General features: G+C 39.5%; 1 protein-coding gene across 2 annotated transcripts; it reads right to left on the bottom strand.

Annotated features, from left to right (window-relative positions):
• Nucleotides 1-44: 44 nt before the first annotated feature.
• CCNC (cyclin C) lies at nt 45-18086 on the bottom strand. Of its 2 annotated transcripts, XM_040058300.2 has the most exons (12): nt 17954-18086; nt 16960-17066; nt 13396-13480; nt 13081-13150; nt 11575-11626; nt 8950-9005; nt 7663-7698; nt 6176-6267; nt 5356-5423; nt 4997-5076; nt 3006-3124; nt 45-2348 (listed from the first exon to the last, which is right to left on the bottom strand). In XM_040058300.2, the coding sequence occupies exons 1-12, from the start codon at nt 17983-17985 to the stop codon at nt 2294-2296; spliced, it is 852 nt and encodes a 283-aa protein (XP_039914234.1). In that variant the 5' UTR covers nt 17986-18086; the 3' UTR covers nt 45-2293. The 2 variants fall into 2 exon arrangements, with proteins under 2 accessions (XP_039914234.1, XP_039914235.1); XM_040058301.2 differs by lacking the exon at nt 13396-13480 and having other exon boundaries at nt 17954-17970.
• Between the last annotated feature and the right edge of the window lie 1683 nt (nt 18087-19769).

The raw sequence follows: 19769 nt of genomic DNA, 5'->3' as shown, positions 1-19769 counted from the left end.
AGATGGCTTATGTTTGCCTTGACACTTCAGAGTCACTTGTTGCCATATAATTTTTGAAGACTTTCAGCTACCTCTCTTTCAATGAGATACCACATTTTTATGCACCTCTCATTTGAAGCGAAGCACAAGAAACATAATTTTTTTTCTGCCTGGTTAGTAGCAAGACTGTTGAATTCACATTATGTTCCATTTCCTGTTGATCAAAATTACATATTTTTAAAACTGTCTTCACTGAATCCAGCTCTTTTGACTGCATGTTATTGCCCTTCACTGTTTTTGCTGGAATCAAAGCTGGTAAAATTAGCCTCATCTTCCCAGTAGAGAAATGCCTTAAGAAACTTCTAGGTACCATCAAGAAGTGCCTGACATTTTAACTCAAGAGATTTAGGTCCCATTGTGCTTTTGGTGTGAAGTGAAGGCTGCAAAACTCTTCAGCAGCAAGAAAAAAAATCACTCGAGCCAGAATTCTTCATTAATTCCCTAATTTCAAAACAAGAACTTTCTTGGCAGATTACATGGTGTATGTGAGAAGACTGATGCTTACCTAAAGAATAGTTCCTGTTTAAGAACTCCACACAAGAGAGGTCAAGTCGCTTTGATTTATTTCTATTCCCCAAGTCCACATTACAAATAGCACATTTTAGACTTCAAGAAATTAAAGCAAAATAGCCAAATTCCACTTAATCAATCAAGTGTCTCTAAAAGGTATGGATCAAATGGTAACCAAGTAGCAAAGACCAAAATGTATATTTTTTCTACCTCACCAAAGTGTTTTGGCCTGGTTCACATAATGGTTTATGGAAATAACCTGAACAGAAATAAATTGTAGTAGCCTAATGGGCTACATACAAAACCACTTCAGTTATATTTCACTGAATCACCAGCCAATTACAAAGACAAGTATTTGCAAAAACAGGTGGGGGTTTTTTTAAGGGGCTGCCTTTTTGAACCAAGACACATCACAGAGCACGTTTTCAACCATCTCCCTCCAGTACTTCAGAGCAGTGAAATGTGTTGTTTCAAGAAAACAAAACAAAACCCAACAACAACAACAAAAGAACGTTACTGAACTTTATCATTCAACTTTTATACTTGGGCAAGTTGGCATTATCATTCAAAATAAAGTTATACAGAACTTAATTAGAACCAAAATTATATTAAAAAAAAACAAAAATCAATAAATCAATTAAGGCCAATTCCTGTCTTCAGTGGAATATCTGCCTGAGTAAGGAATGCAGGATATGGCCTTCAGTTTGAAGAAATCTCATTTTCTCCAGCACAAAGTTAACCAAGGAATCCCATTTCAGTTATTCTAGAGTTGCCCCTAATATCCCAATTAAAATTAGCCAGTATGAAGTTCACCAAACACTTGAATCTCTTAAATAAACTCTCTAATGAACCACACAAATTCACACTAACAGTGAAGGCAGACTAACAGCGTGTATCTTTTCTACAAAAAAATTCACCATAAAAAATAGCAATAATATCCAGATTTGTATTTGATTGTGAAATATTCCGATTGTACCATACAGTACATTTATCTGGAAAAAAAAAAAAAATCTTAGTATATTGGGTTGTCTTAATTCTTAACACTTGAAATGTTTCAGAAAACTGCAAAATCACTATACATATTGCACTTCTCTGGTAAGCTGGGCTACTATGTATCCTGGCAAAAACAACCAAGTAGATCTACTGAGGAGTACAGTTAATTTTTAAACCCAAAAATAGAAACTGACTTTCTTTCCTGCAGCTTTCATTAAAACTGTAACAATATTCTTTACAGGCTCTTCTAGGCATTTGTTTCTGAAGGACCGTGTGTTACTTGTTGCAGAATGTGTTTTTTTTTTTTTTTTTAATCAACAAAACTGAAGGTAATGGATAGACTCAACATAGAGTGCACTATCTTCCTTCAGTCACAAACAAAATTAAGACAACACAAGTCATTAATACAGTTACACTTAGGCCTCGGGTTACAGTCGCTCTAAAAATAGTTCACTTCAACACAAATAAAACCAATAATGAACTTTTTGAGTGAAAAATGTTAATCTTTTGCAGCTTGGTTTAAAGTTTGATTCCTTACACTGAAAAATCTTAGCACATTTGCTCCAGCGTCAGAGAAAATGATGTAGTTTTAGAGAAAAAGCTTTCAAAATGCTTGACACAAACAAGCTATTTATTCTTCGAGTTCTTTGTCAAAGATGTTCCTAAAACCTTCTGTCCATTTCGTGAACACAGGACATATCCCAGGATGTCTTGAGTCAAAGTGGTCCATAAAGAAATTCTTTGGAATGCCTTAAGATTGGCTATAACTAGAGTTCTGGCTCCCATTTGGACCCTGTTCTCCTTCACTGTTGAAGAAAACAAAAACATGTCTCTTCAAAAAGGAGCATCACATTACATTTTTATCCTTTTTTTTTTTAATTAAAAGACACAGTATTCTGAAAGTAATAAAAACCTTTTGAAATAAAATACTTCAACATATACATAAATAGGTCAAAATATTCTGCTCAGTTTCCTAAAAAAAAAATGCAAAGGTTTTTCTCAGCATGCATAAGTAACTTCACCATATTTATGTGAATAATTTCAATATATGTCCATGAAGCTGCCTGCTGAATCTCCTGAAGTCAACATTGCAATGTTCACATTACATAAGCATGTGCACAGGAATTTGCACGTGCAGATTCCCAACAGTGATATTTAATCACAGTAATTAAATACGACATCAAGCAGGCCCAGTTCCATTGAATCTGACCCAGCCATCGAGCCTCACACTGGGGTTCCTTACATTTCCTGAGCTGTATTGATCACATACTAATCACATTAACACTCTCCATAAGACAATGAATGTTACGCTTCCCACTAGCTCCTGAACAGTGAGGCTAATTTTGTATCAGAAACATCTGCACTGTAAAAACATGTACCACACCTTGAATTAAGCATTTACATATACTTAAAATCATAATCTAGGTTTTCCATAGGAAAGGTGTAATAAGGAGGTACCGTACCTGTTTGGAGGTGGTTTTGGTTTAGGCATTTTACTAAGAATAGTAGCCATCTCTTTCCTCTCATCAAAGTTCTTCCACTGCTCATAGAGCTTCAGAATAACCCTGATTATTTCTAAAATCTGTATTAGAAAGAAAAGAGATCCTAAGGTCAGACACAATAGTGACTTTGTCATAGCCCGTTTAAGTGTCCAATTAACTAAACAGGCCCAAAACTAAAACTAAACAACACCATTTTCATATTATAAACAGAGCTGTCTCACGCTTAATCTGGTCACAAAAAAAGCATTTAATTAGTTTTTTTTATTTTATTGTGAATGGAGGCCTGAACAGAATACTTTCCCTTTTAACTGTATTTACTGCTTCTCTTCCCCTGCAAACTAAATACCTGATTTGTTTTTTTGTTTATTTGCAACTACGGTCACAGCTTACAACTAAGCTCCTGGGAAAATAGACTTGGGCAGCATGACTGCAGCTATATGACCACACATTATCAATACAGTAATTGATGATTATCAATGTTCTATACATATTAGGGGCACAGTGTGGGAAAACAAAAGCCCAAAACCACAAAACATTAATCTGAACTCCTTCCTTCCAAGAAACAGAGACAAAAAGTTTTAAAATACCTATATTCTTACATACATATAATAAGAATTGTTGACACTTCATACTCTGCTTCTGGAAGTGTAAGCATTCCATACCATTTTGGACACTTTCTATCTACCTTAATTTCCTATTAAATGAATGTTTCATTCATAGTATGCTCCATCATTCTCTAAATTAATAAAGTAGACTTCTTTCTTCTTTTTAATACATGAACTCTGATTAAGTGCTAGAGCAATATATTTTGTCCTTGAAACGAGTCATAGTCAGTGAAGAAGTCCATGGTGTTCATGTGAAAAAATCAAGCTTAGGCTTTATCACTGACACAAGAACCAAAAGATGCAAACATGCAAAGATATTCAGTATCAAGCTTATGGTAATTTTATCTATTAAATATAGGTTGGTTCTCCTTTGCTGCCAGTTTATTATCACCCTGCCTTTAAATATATGACAGCATAATTCACAGAGCTCTCAACACAGCATAGCATCCACATTGTGTTTAAATTTCAAGACAAATCCTGGAACACAAACACAATGCCATAACATCAGTGGGATAAAGGGCAATACCAAGGGTACAGAAGGAAATGGTACATCTCAATCATAACAGGCTATTTAATTCCAGACCCACGGTTTCAAAAAACAGACTGAAAAAAATATGTGCTAAGTGAAACAGTGTGATAAGGAATATGAGTACTACTTTGATTTGCTTGCTGGAGCTAAATAAAGGTTAAAGAAGCCAGCCTATCAAGTAAAAGAAACTAGTGAGGATGAAGAACATTGTTAGTACAAGAACAACCGCACCCTGAAACCTAATAAATGAATGAAGAGGATTATTTGACATGGAATTTGCATTAGCAGGGAACTCATCTGAATGATCTTGGTGTCTCCCTGTTTAGCACTGATTGAAGTCATGGTGCTGGGCATCCTGAAAGTGTCAAAAATGTTCTACACTATGCTGTACTCTGCACATGCATAGGGAGAAAACGAGAACACTGTGCTGGCATGATGCTGAAAAGTGAATCAGAAAATCACATGCAATTGAACTTAAAAGTCAAACTCGTGCTGGCAGTCTTGTGTGTTGGAAAGATGCTGGGAATTCTTTTTCTGGCAAACAATGTAAAAGATACTGGGTTTATATTTCTGTCCGGAAAATGGTAATACCAGCAATGCTCTTCTGTTATGCAATGGTTTTGTCTTGACTTTCAGAGCAGGGTGATAACCAAATAACCTGACATTGTCTCCCTTCCAAAGAGATCTCTCTAACTGCAACAGCATCTAACAAGATCACTGAATTTTAAGTTCAAATCAGCATTATGGATGTGTAAGACAACCATGACTACCATTTCTGGTCAGTCCATAACAAGTGGTGGGAATAAAAAACAGAGTACCTTTTCCATATCAACAGACAGCTCAGCAAACCATTGCCTTGCATCCTTCTGCTGGACAACACAGGCCACATGTAGGCAAGCTGCAAAGATCAGGTGACACGGATATTGAAGAAAGATACACTCCCAACGCAGTTAGAAACATTCAATTTTTAATAAACTCTACCAGTTCAACAGAGAAAACTCAGCAATAATTATCTGACTTTTCTTTAAGGCTTTTTAAGTTGCAAAGCTACAGTGTCAGTGCTGTATGAAACACAACCTGAAGCACCTTCTGAGGGCACTCCGAGGAATGCTTGTGATGGGATAGTGCACAGAATACATCCAGTTAAACATGATGGGAGACATTACTTGTTACTTACCTAGAGCTATCATAAAAGGAGGGTACAGCAGACAAAGATCGGTTCTATATGTGTCATTCACTATCCTCCTGTGCAAAAAAGAACTTGTTAGTGTCTTCCTATTCATGTTTAGACTGTATTCCTTCAAAAACTGCTGGTGGTTTACAAGTATTTTGTCAGTTTTCCAGACGGTCAAAGCCATGAGGCTGCAGGGCAAAACATCACAGAAAGAGATCTTTTCCCTTGTAAAAATTTCTTAAAGCATTTTTTTCCCCTTGTAGTCACAGCAGAAGTTTATTTGGAAATATTCTTTTAGTACATAAAAGTATTTCTGCAGTGGATATTAATGTATATAATCAAATGATTATGTGTTTCACAAATAAGTAAGGGCTAGCATAAAAGTAGTACTTCTACTTTTACAGAAACATTTCTACAGTCTTTCTGTATTTGAAACAGTTGAAGACTAAAGAGTTCTGCTAGCACAGCTAAAAAGCCCTATATATTGCTTCTACCTCCTGTGACATGCTACAGCCAAAAGACAATATTGACAGGAAGAAATTTCCTCTACTCATAGTCACCATTCAGTAATGTTAAAACTGTGCTATTAGAGCTAGTCCAAAAATAAAAATCAGACCACTGCAAAGTAAAATCATAACAGTGCTAATGACAGAATAAGCTAAGTCAGGAACATATACCTGCACAGGTTAACTAGGGCACCCTTTGTATTCAAATATGGCTAAGCCTGCTTGGTTCAGCGAAAGCTTAACCACCTTTGAAGCATAATTGTTAAACACTTGGCTCTCTTGGTGAAAGGAGGAACTATTTCCATTGTCTTCATTACCATGCCAGAGGTAGCAGCATGTCTTCTTGGCCCATATCTTGCACATATTGGAGCAAAGGTCTATAAGGATGATATACTATCAAACAGCAGTCCTAGGAAAAATGTCATTGGGACAGAAGTTAGATTACAATGCAGAGCACATTGTCAGTTCGTATTAAAACATTTGGTTTACAAGTCAATTACTGACTGTTTTATTCAAGCAGCATTCTAACACCTAGCCCTGCTCTAATGAGGGCAGTGCTCTCTCTAGAATACCATCACACAGCACAGTTGCCAGTCTGTCAATGTCATTTCCCTAAGAGACACAGAAAGTCACATCTGCAGCACACTGAAACCTCATTTGCTTACAAACCCGTAATTCCCACTTGGAAATACAAAATGCTGCCAGAAAACAGTCTGCTACTAAATACCATACATGGACAGCATGCCAAAATAATTGATGCTGGTTTGGAAAGAAAGAAAAGAAAAATTCCACTGCTCTCAAATCCCCTCATTTCAGGTCCAGATAAACAAGAAGGAATAATCCTCTTGCTAAAAGCAGCCAACTGTGTGGATACTACAGGGAAAAGCCGCATTAAGTTACATGTGCTGAACCCTTGTCAAACACTGTTACTGCACACACTATATACTGCATAGCATACAGGAAAAATAAGTGAATCCCCAAAACATAACTTCTTGTAAATGCAATTGCTTGTGCTAAAACTCCTGTATGCAAAACTCAGGAGTTACTGCCATGTATAGCAGAGGTATCAAGGACTAAATCTAAACAGGAATCTAAAAACTGTATTAAAACAACTTGCAGGTACAAACAAAAACTTTCATCTGATCTCCTCTGTGTTCAGTTCCCAAAACATATTCTTTCATCTGCTGTTGAATTCACTAAGCTGCTCCCTGGTTTCTCTCTCCTTTTCTCTGCACTTAAGCACAACTACTCTAGTACAGTAGTACTAGAGTCCAAGCCATATGCAGAAATTTGGCACCACTTTACCCAAGCCCCCTAGGAAGCCTGGGTTTCCTCCTTTCAGCTACCCGAGCAAACACAGCAATGGGATAGATAATCTTATAGAAATCAGGTATGGATCCTTTCTTTGAAAGGGTCTGGAAGAAAATGTCCCACTGTGCTCCATTCATCCAACAGCCTGCTAGTTACAGCACCATCTCAGGAAATGGGAGGCCTGAATTTGGTTTCTTCCTCACAGGATTCAAACCCGCATCTCACTTCCTAGAAGATCACTCTAATTATTAGGTTGTTATAGACTACCCTGAATGGGATAGTACCCACAACTTCTGCTAGAACATGTATGTGTAGCCCCAGATTCCTCCAGGCAAGAAGAAGAAGGCACAGAAAGAATACAAGTCTTCATGGTCATGACTGGCCATTCCATCTAGGGGAAAAAGGACACTGACATCCTGTCTCTGCATCAGGACTTAGATACAGTTACCTCTCTCACAAAAACAGAAGCAGTTCCACCAAAAACCCAACCTACCATTAATTCTAAGAGATAGAATTCACATTCTAGTATCTGTAAAGAAGCAAAATCACAGTTAATAAGCAATATGTTTCAGGCAGCAGAAGGAATTAACTAAAACACAGTTTAACATCACAAATGCACAGGAATTCTCAACAACTATTTCCAACAGTCCTAAATGCATTTTATCTGAAACTACAAAACCAAAGGAAAATAAGACTATTATGGGCTATTGCCTTATCATTATTACAACTTAACTCCAGTCACAGTAGCAATGGATTTAAATATTTTGCATCAAGTTTGCTACAGAAGACTGCTTCATTGGCAGCACTTGTCTGATTTGTTTCAACACCTGGTAACAGCAAATTGTTTCCAGTGCATGAAAATTTCACGGAATAGAGAAGTCGTTTTGTAGAACTACAGCGTTTTCATCAGCCCACTAACTTGTCAAACAGCCTTTCAAAACATTTTCAGATTAAATTTCAGATGAAATATTCTGTCCAATTGCAGCAATTAAATCAGCTCTCACTCTCAATAGAGAAGGTGATGTATTGGTGACATCAAGGAAAAGACTGGACTATGGCTGTATGAAAGCAGAACTGCCAAATGTATTTCCATTTGCCTTTATCTGTAAAACAGCAGTGCAGTTTTATTTTAAGGTCTTAGGTATTTTATATTCTGATCTATCATTTGGGTGAAAAGCAAACCAACAAAAAAATAGTATTTGTTACAGCCAACCTAAAACTATTTAGATGTTTAGCTTTCAAAATTCTACAGCACAGGTCAAAACTGGTTTTAAGAAAAACTATGACACTTCTCAGTATTGTGTCTGAGAATACCTTGAAAACCACTGGTAAATTTAAAGTACTAATTAAAAACTATTTTTCAACAACCATTAAATTTTACAGGCAAAAATAAAATTGCTTTCTGTAAGCCAACTGTTCATGTGTGCAAGCTTGGAAGCATTCCAGGTGCAAAGGCCATTTACTTTCCCTGAAGCAATGTATTTGTAACCAGGAATATTCAAAAAACCTAAATCTCTTTTCTCATCACACTATAGAAAAACTACTATTTCAGTCATCCTATCACATCACTTGTCTTTCCTGCCAACAACTTAAGAAAAGGAGGTTATGTAAGATTTTCACTATTTTTAAAAGTAACTTTCCCAATATTCTATACAAAACTAGTCATGACCAACCCTGATATGATATGAAAATATTTCATTCTTAGAATTTAAAAGACAGAATTTCCTGCTAACAATTATTAATTTATTTGGTCAAGTTGTATTTCAAATAGCATACTTACATGGTTCATCCTATAAGGAAACTCCTTTGGAAAGGCATATGAAAACCTAGTTTTCACTACAATAAACAGAAAAAAATATGTTAAAAATAATGCAATTAATATTTCTTTCTGTATCCATTCATCTGTATATAGCCCTTCAAATCTATCTGGCAGCACAACTTTCAGTTTGTGGCTTGCAATACAAAAGGTTTGTATTTCAAAGAGAAAAGTTACAAGATTTAAGATCCTGAAAAGGAAAGAGAAATTCACTTGAAACCCTGATTTGCACAGACATTTTGATCAGCCAGACATTTTGACTGCCACTTTGGACACTATTAAGTCTTCTGATTAACCACCAGCTAGCTCACGGACACCTAACTTCCCACAAGTTATCATTCACAGAGCTCTCCAGCTACTGACATTCAGGATCTCAATTCCAACACTAAATCCAAATGGAATTTTCATGTGGGACTCTTTACATGGGTTTGATCCTTCAACATGCAAGATTTTAAAAGAACTAATGAAATCTTAGAAAAACAAGCCCAAGGGCAGGGTAAGGGAGCTCAGACAGACTTCCTGCAGGTCCACAAATGTAATGATGATCTCCAATAGAGATATTTAATAAATCTTTGTGTATTTTACAAGGAGAATGAGTACAGTTAGTGCAGTGATAAGAAGCATGTTAATACACAAAACCAGAGTGATTTCATGTTAGAATGCTGAATAAAGAAAAACAAGAACACTTGAAGATGTGGATTTGAGATTTGTACAAGTAAAACATATAAAAATCTATTTTAAGCCCTTGTTCTCCAAGGAAAACAGGTAACATTCAACATCCTGGAAATGGACAATATTCCTTATATTAATGACAGACCATATATTATTAAATGATACTATCAATATTACTTCCAGAAAATCAGTATGACATTCACTTCAAAGAAAAGACAGTATCAGTCCTCTGGACCAAAGAATTCACCATTGAGACCTATGGCGAACTTAGCTAGAAAATTTGTTGTAGGACACCAAGACGGGGCTACTGGTTGGAAATTATAATTATTTCAAGAAAGAGATCAATTAATAAAATGAGTTTTCTCAAAATGTATGCAAACTGAAGAGGTACATGGGGAAAAAAAAAAAATTACCAATTTGAGAAAAAAGATAGGGAGAAAAAGAATTTTTCCCACAAAGTAAGCTGCAGACACAACCACTACATGGAGCTGTTGTTTTAGTAAGATGTGTTAACAGAGAAAAATCGTTTGAAGAGGTTGTTAAAAATCAGGCTAAGTTTATCCTCCTTACAAAGGAAGCAAATGTTATTAACTTCATGTTGCTACCTAGCTAAAAGCAAGCAAACCTCTTAAACCTGCCACTATTAAGTTAGTCACCCCTTTTGTTAGCTTATTTTTGCTTTTACTTGTCTTGCCTCATCTTTCCTTGCCTTTGGTATTAAGACCTCCCAAAAACTGCTGTGTGCTGCTGAAGCAGCTCTGGTACAGGAAGACCAGGTAGAATAAAAGAAAAAATGCTGGGAGAAAGCCTGTTGCATTTTGCCCCCACTTCCATAAAATGCACAGCACTTCTAAGTGCTGACAGGACTTCTAGGTCTGAAGGAAGAGCTGTGGGGAAAATCTACAGAATCCTGAGACTGGGATTTTGAGAAACTGCACAGCTAAGAACTACATGTCCAAGTAAAATCAGCTGCTGCATATTTACCAAAATCCATCTAACCTTCTCAATGCTGGATCAAAAGTTCCAAATAATGATGCTCCTGATGTAAAAATAGCAACTCTCAGTGCTAAATCCAGTACTGGTCTTGGTCATGCTGGCACCGAAGATGTGTTCCAGTTCCTGGTGGCAGAACTGTCACACAGCCAGCCAGTCCCATGGACTGATACACTTTCTGCATGTGGAGGCTACAGATGCAGCCAGTCACCTGTCCCCTCAATGTCTACAAGGGATTTTGAAAGCACTGACCTACATTTGGAAGAGCACAGCCAGGATTGCCCATTGAGAGCAGCTGGACCTTCTGGGTCAGAGAATAGATAAGGAAGACATCACTTTAACGGTTTGATGGATGAGGTGTAAGTTACATGAACTGGGAAATACGAGGCAAGTGGGAAAGATAGAGAATTAAGTAACTACAGTGTAACTGCATTGAATTTATCGTAAACAATAGGTCACAAAATGTATTTTTAGAAATAAATATCATGTGCAAAGACTAATTTTATGATGGGGGGGAAAAGGATTAAAAAAAATTTTGAAGGTATACAGCCTACCAAAAATTCTTAAAACAGGTACTTCCACAGAGCCATACCTTTTAATAAGCACACAAAGCCGTACATTTCCAATTCTATCTTCGAGTAGTTCAGATTTCAATTTACTACTCGAGGTTGTCTATAAATTTTAATTATTTTACGACTTTGTTTTCACCTATGCCTGACCTAAGTTCCAATCATAATCAACCAGAACTAATGGTTCTGTCTCTGTATTTGGAAACAGAAGCTATTTATTTTAAATGGTTTAACGTGGCTCTTACAGTCCTCCACAATTTGATGAAAAGCTACCTTAAAAAAAAAGGCAAAGAAACTAACTGATCTCCCTACAGAGATAACTAACTAGAGTGCAATGAAAATTACTGATACTTACATACAGAAGTAGCAGCAGAAATCAACCTTGTATTTGAAACAACACCAAACTCCTGAAGAAAAAGAATGGTAAATGAGGTGAACCACCTGAAACACCATACACTCATACTATTATCAATTTATAATAATGGCTTCTTACTAAACTGGGCTTCTTTTTGAAGTATTGTAGTATTTGTTTTTCCTCCCCCACCCCTTTTTTTTTTTTTTACCTTAAGGTGAACAGGATTAAACTCTTTAAGAGTTATTTCATTGATTAGTTTCTTGGTTGTTTGTGAGGAACAGTAAAGATTTACGAAAGGTACTAAAGCCACAAAAGCTCAGCTGGCTAACATTCTTTATTAAAAAATAGACAAGAGGGCTTCAACAAGGTTTTTTTCGTTATCCAATTTGGAGAGAAAACTGTCTTTAGAAACCTGCCATTAACTACCTTTTTCAGTTACGTTTTTGTGAAGTCTTAGCTCCCCTGCTGAGACAGTCAGCAATCTGAAAATTTTCTGTATACAGTATTCTTTCAGAGAAGTCCACAGCTGAATCAATAGTGCTGCCCTCTAAAGCTGCAGAAGCTTTAGGAAGGCTACACAGGAAGGAAGGCTAGACAGACTTCTAATTTAAGGTATATCTATGTATATACACTCTATGTTTGTGCCTGCTTAAAGGCTTATTTAACAGATTGATAAAAAAGCTCTCTCAAACACTCTCTCTTTTCCTTGATGTCTTCCATATACTGAAAAGTGTCACAGTACTTGCAGACAACAGTATCACATGTCACCACTAGTTTAGTAGGTCTATCATCCATTAAGTATTTGAATTCCTTCTGTAAAATTCCTTAGTGCTGACATATCATCAATTGGCCAATTTGACTTTTTTCCATTACACAGACACTTCTCAAACAGCTGTGAAACTTTCTGCATTACAGAGGACTAAGAGCAGCACCCAGCTGATGCTCACTCTTGGCCACATTCAAAGGGGAGTACCAGTGGTGGAGGCATGAAGCCCTCTCACCAGGATGCCTAATGGGTCAGCTCCTTATGTTAACTGCACAAGGACAGCACATGAGCTACAACATACTTTTAATTTGAGTAACGAAAGTGTGGTAAACTCTGAGGATCCCTTGCTATATGAAATAGAACAACATAATTAGGAAAAAAAATCCGATTATTCTTTAAAGTTTGAGTAGACACAAATAAGGAGAAATACACCAGAAAGGAGACACTGATTAAGATATACACAATTTAAGATACAGTGAATGTAAATATGTAAATGCTGTGTCACAATGAAACAGCCATTTAAAATATTTTTTCAATTTTCAGAGGCACTTCAGGTTTAGTAATTCAGACAAATTTTGAAGGCCTTCTCTGTCTCCTTTTCTTAAGTGTTATAGAAATCTATGCAAAAAGGAGAAGGTTTCAACCCCCAAGAAGAAAGACAAAAAATTTAAAAGCCCTAAACGTTTTCTTTCTCTCATACATCACATAATGTTACATTAAAAAATTGTAATACTTCATACCTCTACTTTGGATGCCAAAAACACACACGTGGGAGCCATTAATACTGGATCTATACTTTTTAGGGAATATCTGAAACGTTACAACAAAATTATAATATGTTGTTTCATACATGTAGAACGATTAATCTATTAAGAGCACCACACTTCCTTTTGAAAAAGCAAAGCTTAAGTTAACTTTATTAAAGCATAAAAGCTTTACACCATCCAGAAAACAAAAGTGGCACTGTTTTTAATACAGAACTGCATTTTTACAGGGCTACCAAAATGTGCCTAGCAAATGTTTTATTCTTGTACCATCATAGTAAACAGTCCTACCTGGCATAGAATCTCTTGAAGTAGACTGTAGCAGTGGCAATAACTTGTTGTCTTAATTTAAGATGTTCACCTAAAGCCTGGATAACTTAAAAAAAAATGAACAAAAGCTTGAGTTGAGTTTTTTTAAACAATTTGACACCAAATAGCAAAGGGTCTCAAAACATGGCTAGCTAGTCCTGGGGATTGTAAGGAGCAGCACCACAGTCTTCTCCCTCAGTTCAGTTGCTCTAGAGAGACAACATGCTGCTGTGAACCTACAGACCTGCAGGTGAAGAACCGCTGCCTCCTGAAGCTTGGGGACACCTTCAAAAGGGAAAAGGTACCTTGACTTCTTTGTGTACAAAGTGAGTATGACCTTTAAGAAGATGACAACACAAATCTCAGAAGGGTAAAGCTCAGGTATTCCATTTTAGAGCAAAACAAATTCAGACACAGGAAATATAAATCCTCAGCTCTTCAGTGCCACACAAAATGGATGGGATTTTTCAAACAAGTAAAACTGCCAACACAAACACGGTCATTAAATTTGGCAGAGGCAGCAGGTGTTAAAAAAATGACATATTTAGTCTAGGGAGAGGGGGTGGGAGACCAGAGGATGCAGTCAGCTGCTCCATCACAGTGGTCCTCTGCCAGTTGGCCAAGAAACAACCCTGGTGTCATCTGTGCAGGTAGCTCTTGTTTGGCCTTCCAGGCAAAGGAAAGGTGCCAAGCAAATTAGATGTATCAAGCTGGGATTAAGAGCAGGGGCTGGACGTAAAGAATGGCACAGTGAAATATAATGTTGTTACTTGTTATTTTTCCCATACTTCTCTGCCGTCATTATTGTGAGCACCGCTCGGCTGTGTGAAGACTCCCTCTTCTTTTTTTCCTCCCTCATGAGAAATGTCAAAAACAATATTTTAAAATACACTTAAGTAGGTATTTAAAATATGTACAGCAAGACCAAGACAGTGACCACTGGTGGGAAAAGCAAACAATTCTGTTGTCAGTCATCACTAAATTCTTAGTCTCTACTTAAGAGACTAGAGAGTAGAGGGCTTTTTTCCCCATGCTATTATCATGCATCCCCTGTGAATGGCCAGGGAACACATTTGTCACCCACTGGCAAGGCCCAAAGCAACACTAAATTCCTGTCTGTGTCATATCATTCTTTTTCTAGAGAAGAATGCTAAATTGGGACTAGTTTGACAGTGACAGTAGGACAAGCAATACTTCCGAAAAGGGTGTTAAACCCAGTATGCAATGTCTGTACAAATATTAAACATTTTATCAGCATACCTTGGAAAGTTGGAAAAAATTTTTTGCCCTTAATTTGACCATAGGGCTAAAAAGCTGTCCTACCACTAGGGCATCAGAAAAATTCAAGTATTAGGCTAAACAGAATTCTCCAAATATGTTTCATACTCCCATGAGATTTTCAGGAATGGTTAGGCCATCTGCTGTCAGAGAAAAATCAAGTGTGGTTTAGAAGAAAAACATCGACAAGAGCCTAGAGAGACTTAATGAAATGGAAGCTTGTATATGCTGGGAAAAAATCCAGTGCTTGTAACTATTTTAATATTAGAAAAGAAACTATAAGATCATGTATTCCTCTATGTTTACAAAGTAAGTGGTTTCAGTGGTTTGGGTTTTTTTAATAAACGTTGTTTTAAATCGGAGTATTTTGAGTAGCCTCTAACAGAAACATTACTGCTTCTGCCCAAAAAAGGGAAAACAACTAATACACTTCCCAACCAAAACCAGTTAAGGTAATGTGATCCAAACAGAGAAATCAACATCAGTTTATTTTTCCAAACTACTTTAGAAGATGATCTTTTACCTTCTCTTCATAGCTGCAGGGAACCATACAATCACTTAGTGATCTACTGCACTTGTTTTCCAATGAGGAAGCAGCAGGAAATTGCCCCTCTCCATGCAGATTTTAATTGCTTTAGGGAACAGCCATCTCCTGGGCTGACACACACTGAATGTGACATGCTGTGGCTGAGCCTCATCTGCTCTCAGGTAGTGCAGATGGGAGACAAGGGGGGACCCAAAGCAGGGTCTCTGTTCAAAGGCCGGCGATGATACAACACATCGAGGGCTTGAACACAGCCAGCTCTGCCTGGTCACGGAGCACCCCTGACTGTCCTGCCCTCTTTGCTAGAGAGGGGGAGAAAGCCCAGCACCGCTCTGTCCTGCAGAGTAGGCTGTGTTCCTACAGGCACAGGGGACAGACGTTGGCAGAGCTGCTCTCCAGCTGCCCCCAGTCACTCACCTACCTTCAGGGGAGGCATGGAGTGCCAAGGAGAAGGACCTGGGAACCACAAACCAAAACTAACAAACTTGTTTACCTTGTAAAGCCTTGTTTACTTAAGAAAAACAATGAAGTGAAACATTTAAAAAGCATGTTTCACAGTTCAAATTAATACTAGTGAAAGTTAGGATAGAAATACAGTCTTAGAAATACCCATAACCCTCCTTTGTCTCTTTTCATATTATGAAGTTATGACACTTGGGTTCAGCCTCGAGAAATTTCAGGAAAGGATCAAATGAATAAATCATTGCTAGGTTGATTTCCTGATGCCCTATAAGCAATAACACAGAGCATATGCAATTGTTACAAAAATAACTAAGCTAAGAGAGAAGCTGGGATAAGTATCTTTCACAGATATCATTCCAGCACTGACATAAGATCTTCCAGTGGCTCTGGGAAAGTCACTTCACTTCTCAGCCTCAAGTCTGGCCAGACAGCTGAAAAAAATAAGCATTCTGTACTTTAAAGGACTGCTGCAAAAAAATATAGAAAGAGCTGCTTGCAAACAAGTTACCAGTTAGCAATATCCTTTGTATAAGGAGAATTTTTTAAAATATTGAACAATCACAGAGAAAATTTTAAGTGCCTTTGTAATCTGATATACTCAGGTGTGGCCATTCATATGGATAGCTAAACACTTTGCAAGATCAAGTAAATCTTAGACAACTTCACATGCAAGTCCCAAATTCTTTGGGAGATCAGGCTGCCTGCCAACAGCTCTCAGAAAGTTGTAGACAACTTGGGAGCCACCTGGTACTGGGAAATCAGTCAGAAGACAAAACACGGGCTGCGTTGCAGGTTTCAAAGAATGTAAATGAACACAAATAACAAGTTTCCAAACTCTGTTGTTTAACAGGACGGCACAGATCACCTAAAATACTTACCCTACCCTAAGAACCCACCTAAAGCCCAGGCTGAGTACTAGTGCTTGACACTGAGCCTTTAATACAGCAGCTTAGCAGTTTCTGCTTGCTTCTCCTTTTATGTTCTGATAAGAACCTCTTGAAAATTAGAAAATTTACTGCTTCATCCCATCACAGGTTAAAATGTTACATACGCAGCTAATTAGCCTGCAAGGTCTCCTAGAATTGTGTTAGTACAACTAACAAATAATGATGCTATTTATATTCCACGTCTTTGTTAAAATAGGCTGTGAAAGTATATGTAATACCACAATGAAAACATTACATTCTCTAAGCAATTCAAATCTCCATTTAGACACGGCACACATTGCACAGATTTTATGGCAAAAATAAAAAAACTTTTACCATTAGTAAAAAATATCTGTAGCTTCCAATATTCTTCTTCAGTCAGAAATTTCAAGTCTTTCTGGCGTTCTTTCAATAGATCTTGTTTATCCAAAATCCATTGTAAGCTAAAGGAATGGAAAATAATTTCAGCAACTCTTTATCAACATTATACTGAGTGTCTCCTGTACAGGCTATAAATTAAAGCTCGGGGATAAAGGCCTTGTGGCCTTTAACAAAGCCACAAACAATCTTCTCAAGCAACTGTTCTTTGGGGTTTTCGAAAGTTAGACAACTGAAAAAAATCCCACAAAACCCCAAAAACCAAACATGAATTACTGGGGCTGAGATTAGCCTCTACCAGTAGCAAACTGGTCTAGCTGTACAGATCTCAGACCCTGACAGTCACTAACGAGGTTTATGTTGCAGCCATTTCATTACGGGCACCCTTCGAACCTTGACGCGCTCAACACGAGGTGTTTCAGGGCAGAATCACAGAATTAAGTTGGAAAAGACAGCTCTGAGATCATCGAGTCCGACCCATGACCGAACACCGCCCTGTCAACTACACCATGGCACAGAGTGCCACGTCCTATCCTTCCTTAAACACCTCCAGGGACGGTGACTCCACCGCCTCCCTGGGCAGTCCATTCCAGTATCATTCACTCTTCCTAATGTCCGACCCAAGCGGAGCCCCGGCTGCCCCACAATCGTGTCGAAGACCCAAGCTCCCGCACTCCGCCGCCGGTGCCCGCGGCGGGCACCTACATCGAGACGCGACCCCCGTCCCGGAGCGCCCACACGCTTCCCAAGCGGCGGCCGAGCGGGGCTGCTCCCGCACCGCATCCCGGCTGGGTCCCGCGGCGAGCAGGCCCCGCCGCCCGCCCCGCGCTCCCCCGGCCGCCCCGGGCCTCCCTTCAGCGCCGTGCCCGCCGCCCGGCCCGGCAATGAATGGACAGAGCGCGGCGGCGGCCCGCAGCACCCGCGACTCGCGCCCCGCGGCCGCGGCACCCACTAGTGAGAGCTCTGCCAGAAGTTCCCGGCCATGGGAAGCTGCGGAGCGGGGAGGAGGCGCCCGGGCCCGCGATGCCCCGGCCCCGCCGCCACAGCGCCGCCGCCCCCCGCGCCGGCAGCAGGAAGGAGGAGGCGGCCGCCGCCGCCGCCGGCCGGCAACACGCGGCGCTGCGAAGCGTTCCCCCGCGCGCGGGTTCCGCCCGCCCCGCCGGCCCCCGCAGCCCCGCTGGCTGGCGCCGGGACACGGGCCGGGATGGGCCGGGAGGCGCCTTCCGAACCACCCAGTCCAGCCCCCGCCATGCGCAGGGACACCTTCCACTAGGCCCCGTTGCTTAGCGCACCGTCCAACGCGGCCTCGAAGGCTGCTAGGGATGGGGCGGCCGGAGCTGCTCTGGGAATCATGTTCCAGTGCCTCACCACTTTTACATGGAAAGAATTTCATCCCTATGTCCAGTCCAAAGCTGCTCTCTGTCAGTGAAAATCCTCTGCTTCTCCCAATAAGGTCCCTGTTGTAAGCAGCCAGGAAGATCCAGAGCTTACTTGTCTTGCGCCGTCTCCACCTCACCTAAATCTCCATTTAACTTACCCGTTCCCAAGTTTTTACGGCTCAGCTTGCTCCGTGCTGAAATTTTCCTCATTAGAGAGAGCCTCTAGAGGTATTTACTTAATAATTATAAATTTAAACTATAAACGGGAAATACATGGGCCTGCTTTCTTTCCATGCTCTTCCTGTGGTGGCTTTCAGCTTCTTCGTGGGATCTGACACGAATCAACACACATATGAGATGTATCAATACCATGCACTTGAAAACTCGGCAACAGCTAAGTTAAAGGAAAATTTAGGTTCTACTTAGGAGCTATGAAACAGAGAGGGAAGATGCATAGGGTAAAATGGTGTCATGGTTTAAAAATTATATCCTCAAATGTCATGTTCACACTGAAACTACTCCAGACCCCACATGACTCACACTACTCCATCCCCTTTTCCCTCCCCTTTGGGTGGCTGGAGAGCAGAATTGGGGACACAAAAGGTAAAGATCATGGACTGAGAGAAGAACAATTTACTGGAAACAGAAATGAGATCAGAAACTAACAGTAACAGCAACAATACAAATGACAGAGCATACAAGAAAACAAAAGTTGTCGCTCACCCCGTGGAAACTCCCATCAATGCCCAACCACTCCCTCTGCAGTGCTATCCCAGCCTGCAGGCAAGCCATTTTCCTGCCCTGTCCCTGAAAAACGACATGAGGTGGCACAAAACAACCTCTAGGTCCTGGCCCTGGCCCCTCCTGGTTATAGCAGAAATTAACCCTGTCCTAGCTGGAACCAGGGCAGATGGAGACAGTGGTGTTTCTAAATGCCTTTGCTGGCAGAATGAGACACCATTCTGACATTCCAGAGAGACTCTAAGGTCTGAGACCCTTTTATATATAGGAATGTAGAGGAGGGAGGTAGAGAAAAATTTTTTCATACCCTTTACCTTTCCCATTTCAGTGCAAAGAGACACGATGGAAACCACAGGTTGAGTTTGTGGGGAATCTGCAGGGGGTGTCTGCCCTGGCAGCTTTCTCCAAAAAACATGCAAACTTTGCAGGGTATGGGAGAAGTACCTTACTCTGCTGTGTCAATGTCGCAAAGAGGTGAAACAAATTGCCAGCAAACGCCCTGAATCACAGCCACCCACAACCACATCACACACAGCATAGCACAGCACCAAGGAATCAGCAGAGAGAGAGACAGAGGCTGCTGTATAACAGAGAAGCCTGTCATTGCCTTGCTGAACATACTAGAGCAACCAGAATAGCAGCAAACCT

This window comes from Hirundo rustica, chromosome 3, assembly GCF_015227805.2.
Source record: "Hirundo rustica isolate bHirRus1 chromosome 3, bHirRus1.pri.v3, whole genome shotgun sequence".
Classification (NCBI taxonomy): domain Eukaryota; kingdom Metazoa; phylum Chordata; class Aves; order Passeriformes; family Hirundinidae; genus Hirundo; species Hirundo rustica.
Note: the sequence above shows the minus strand (reverse complement) of the source record. Positions and strands in the feature narration are given on the sequence as shown.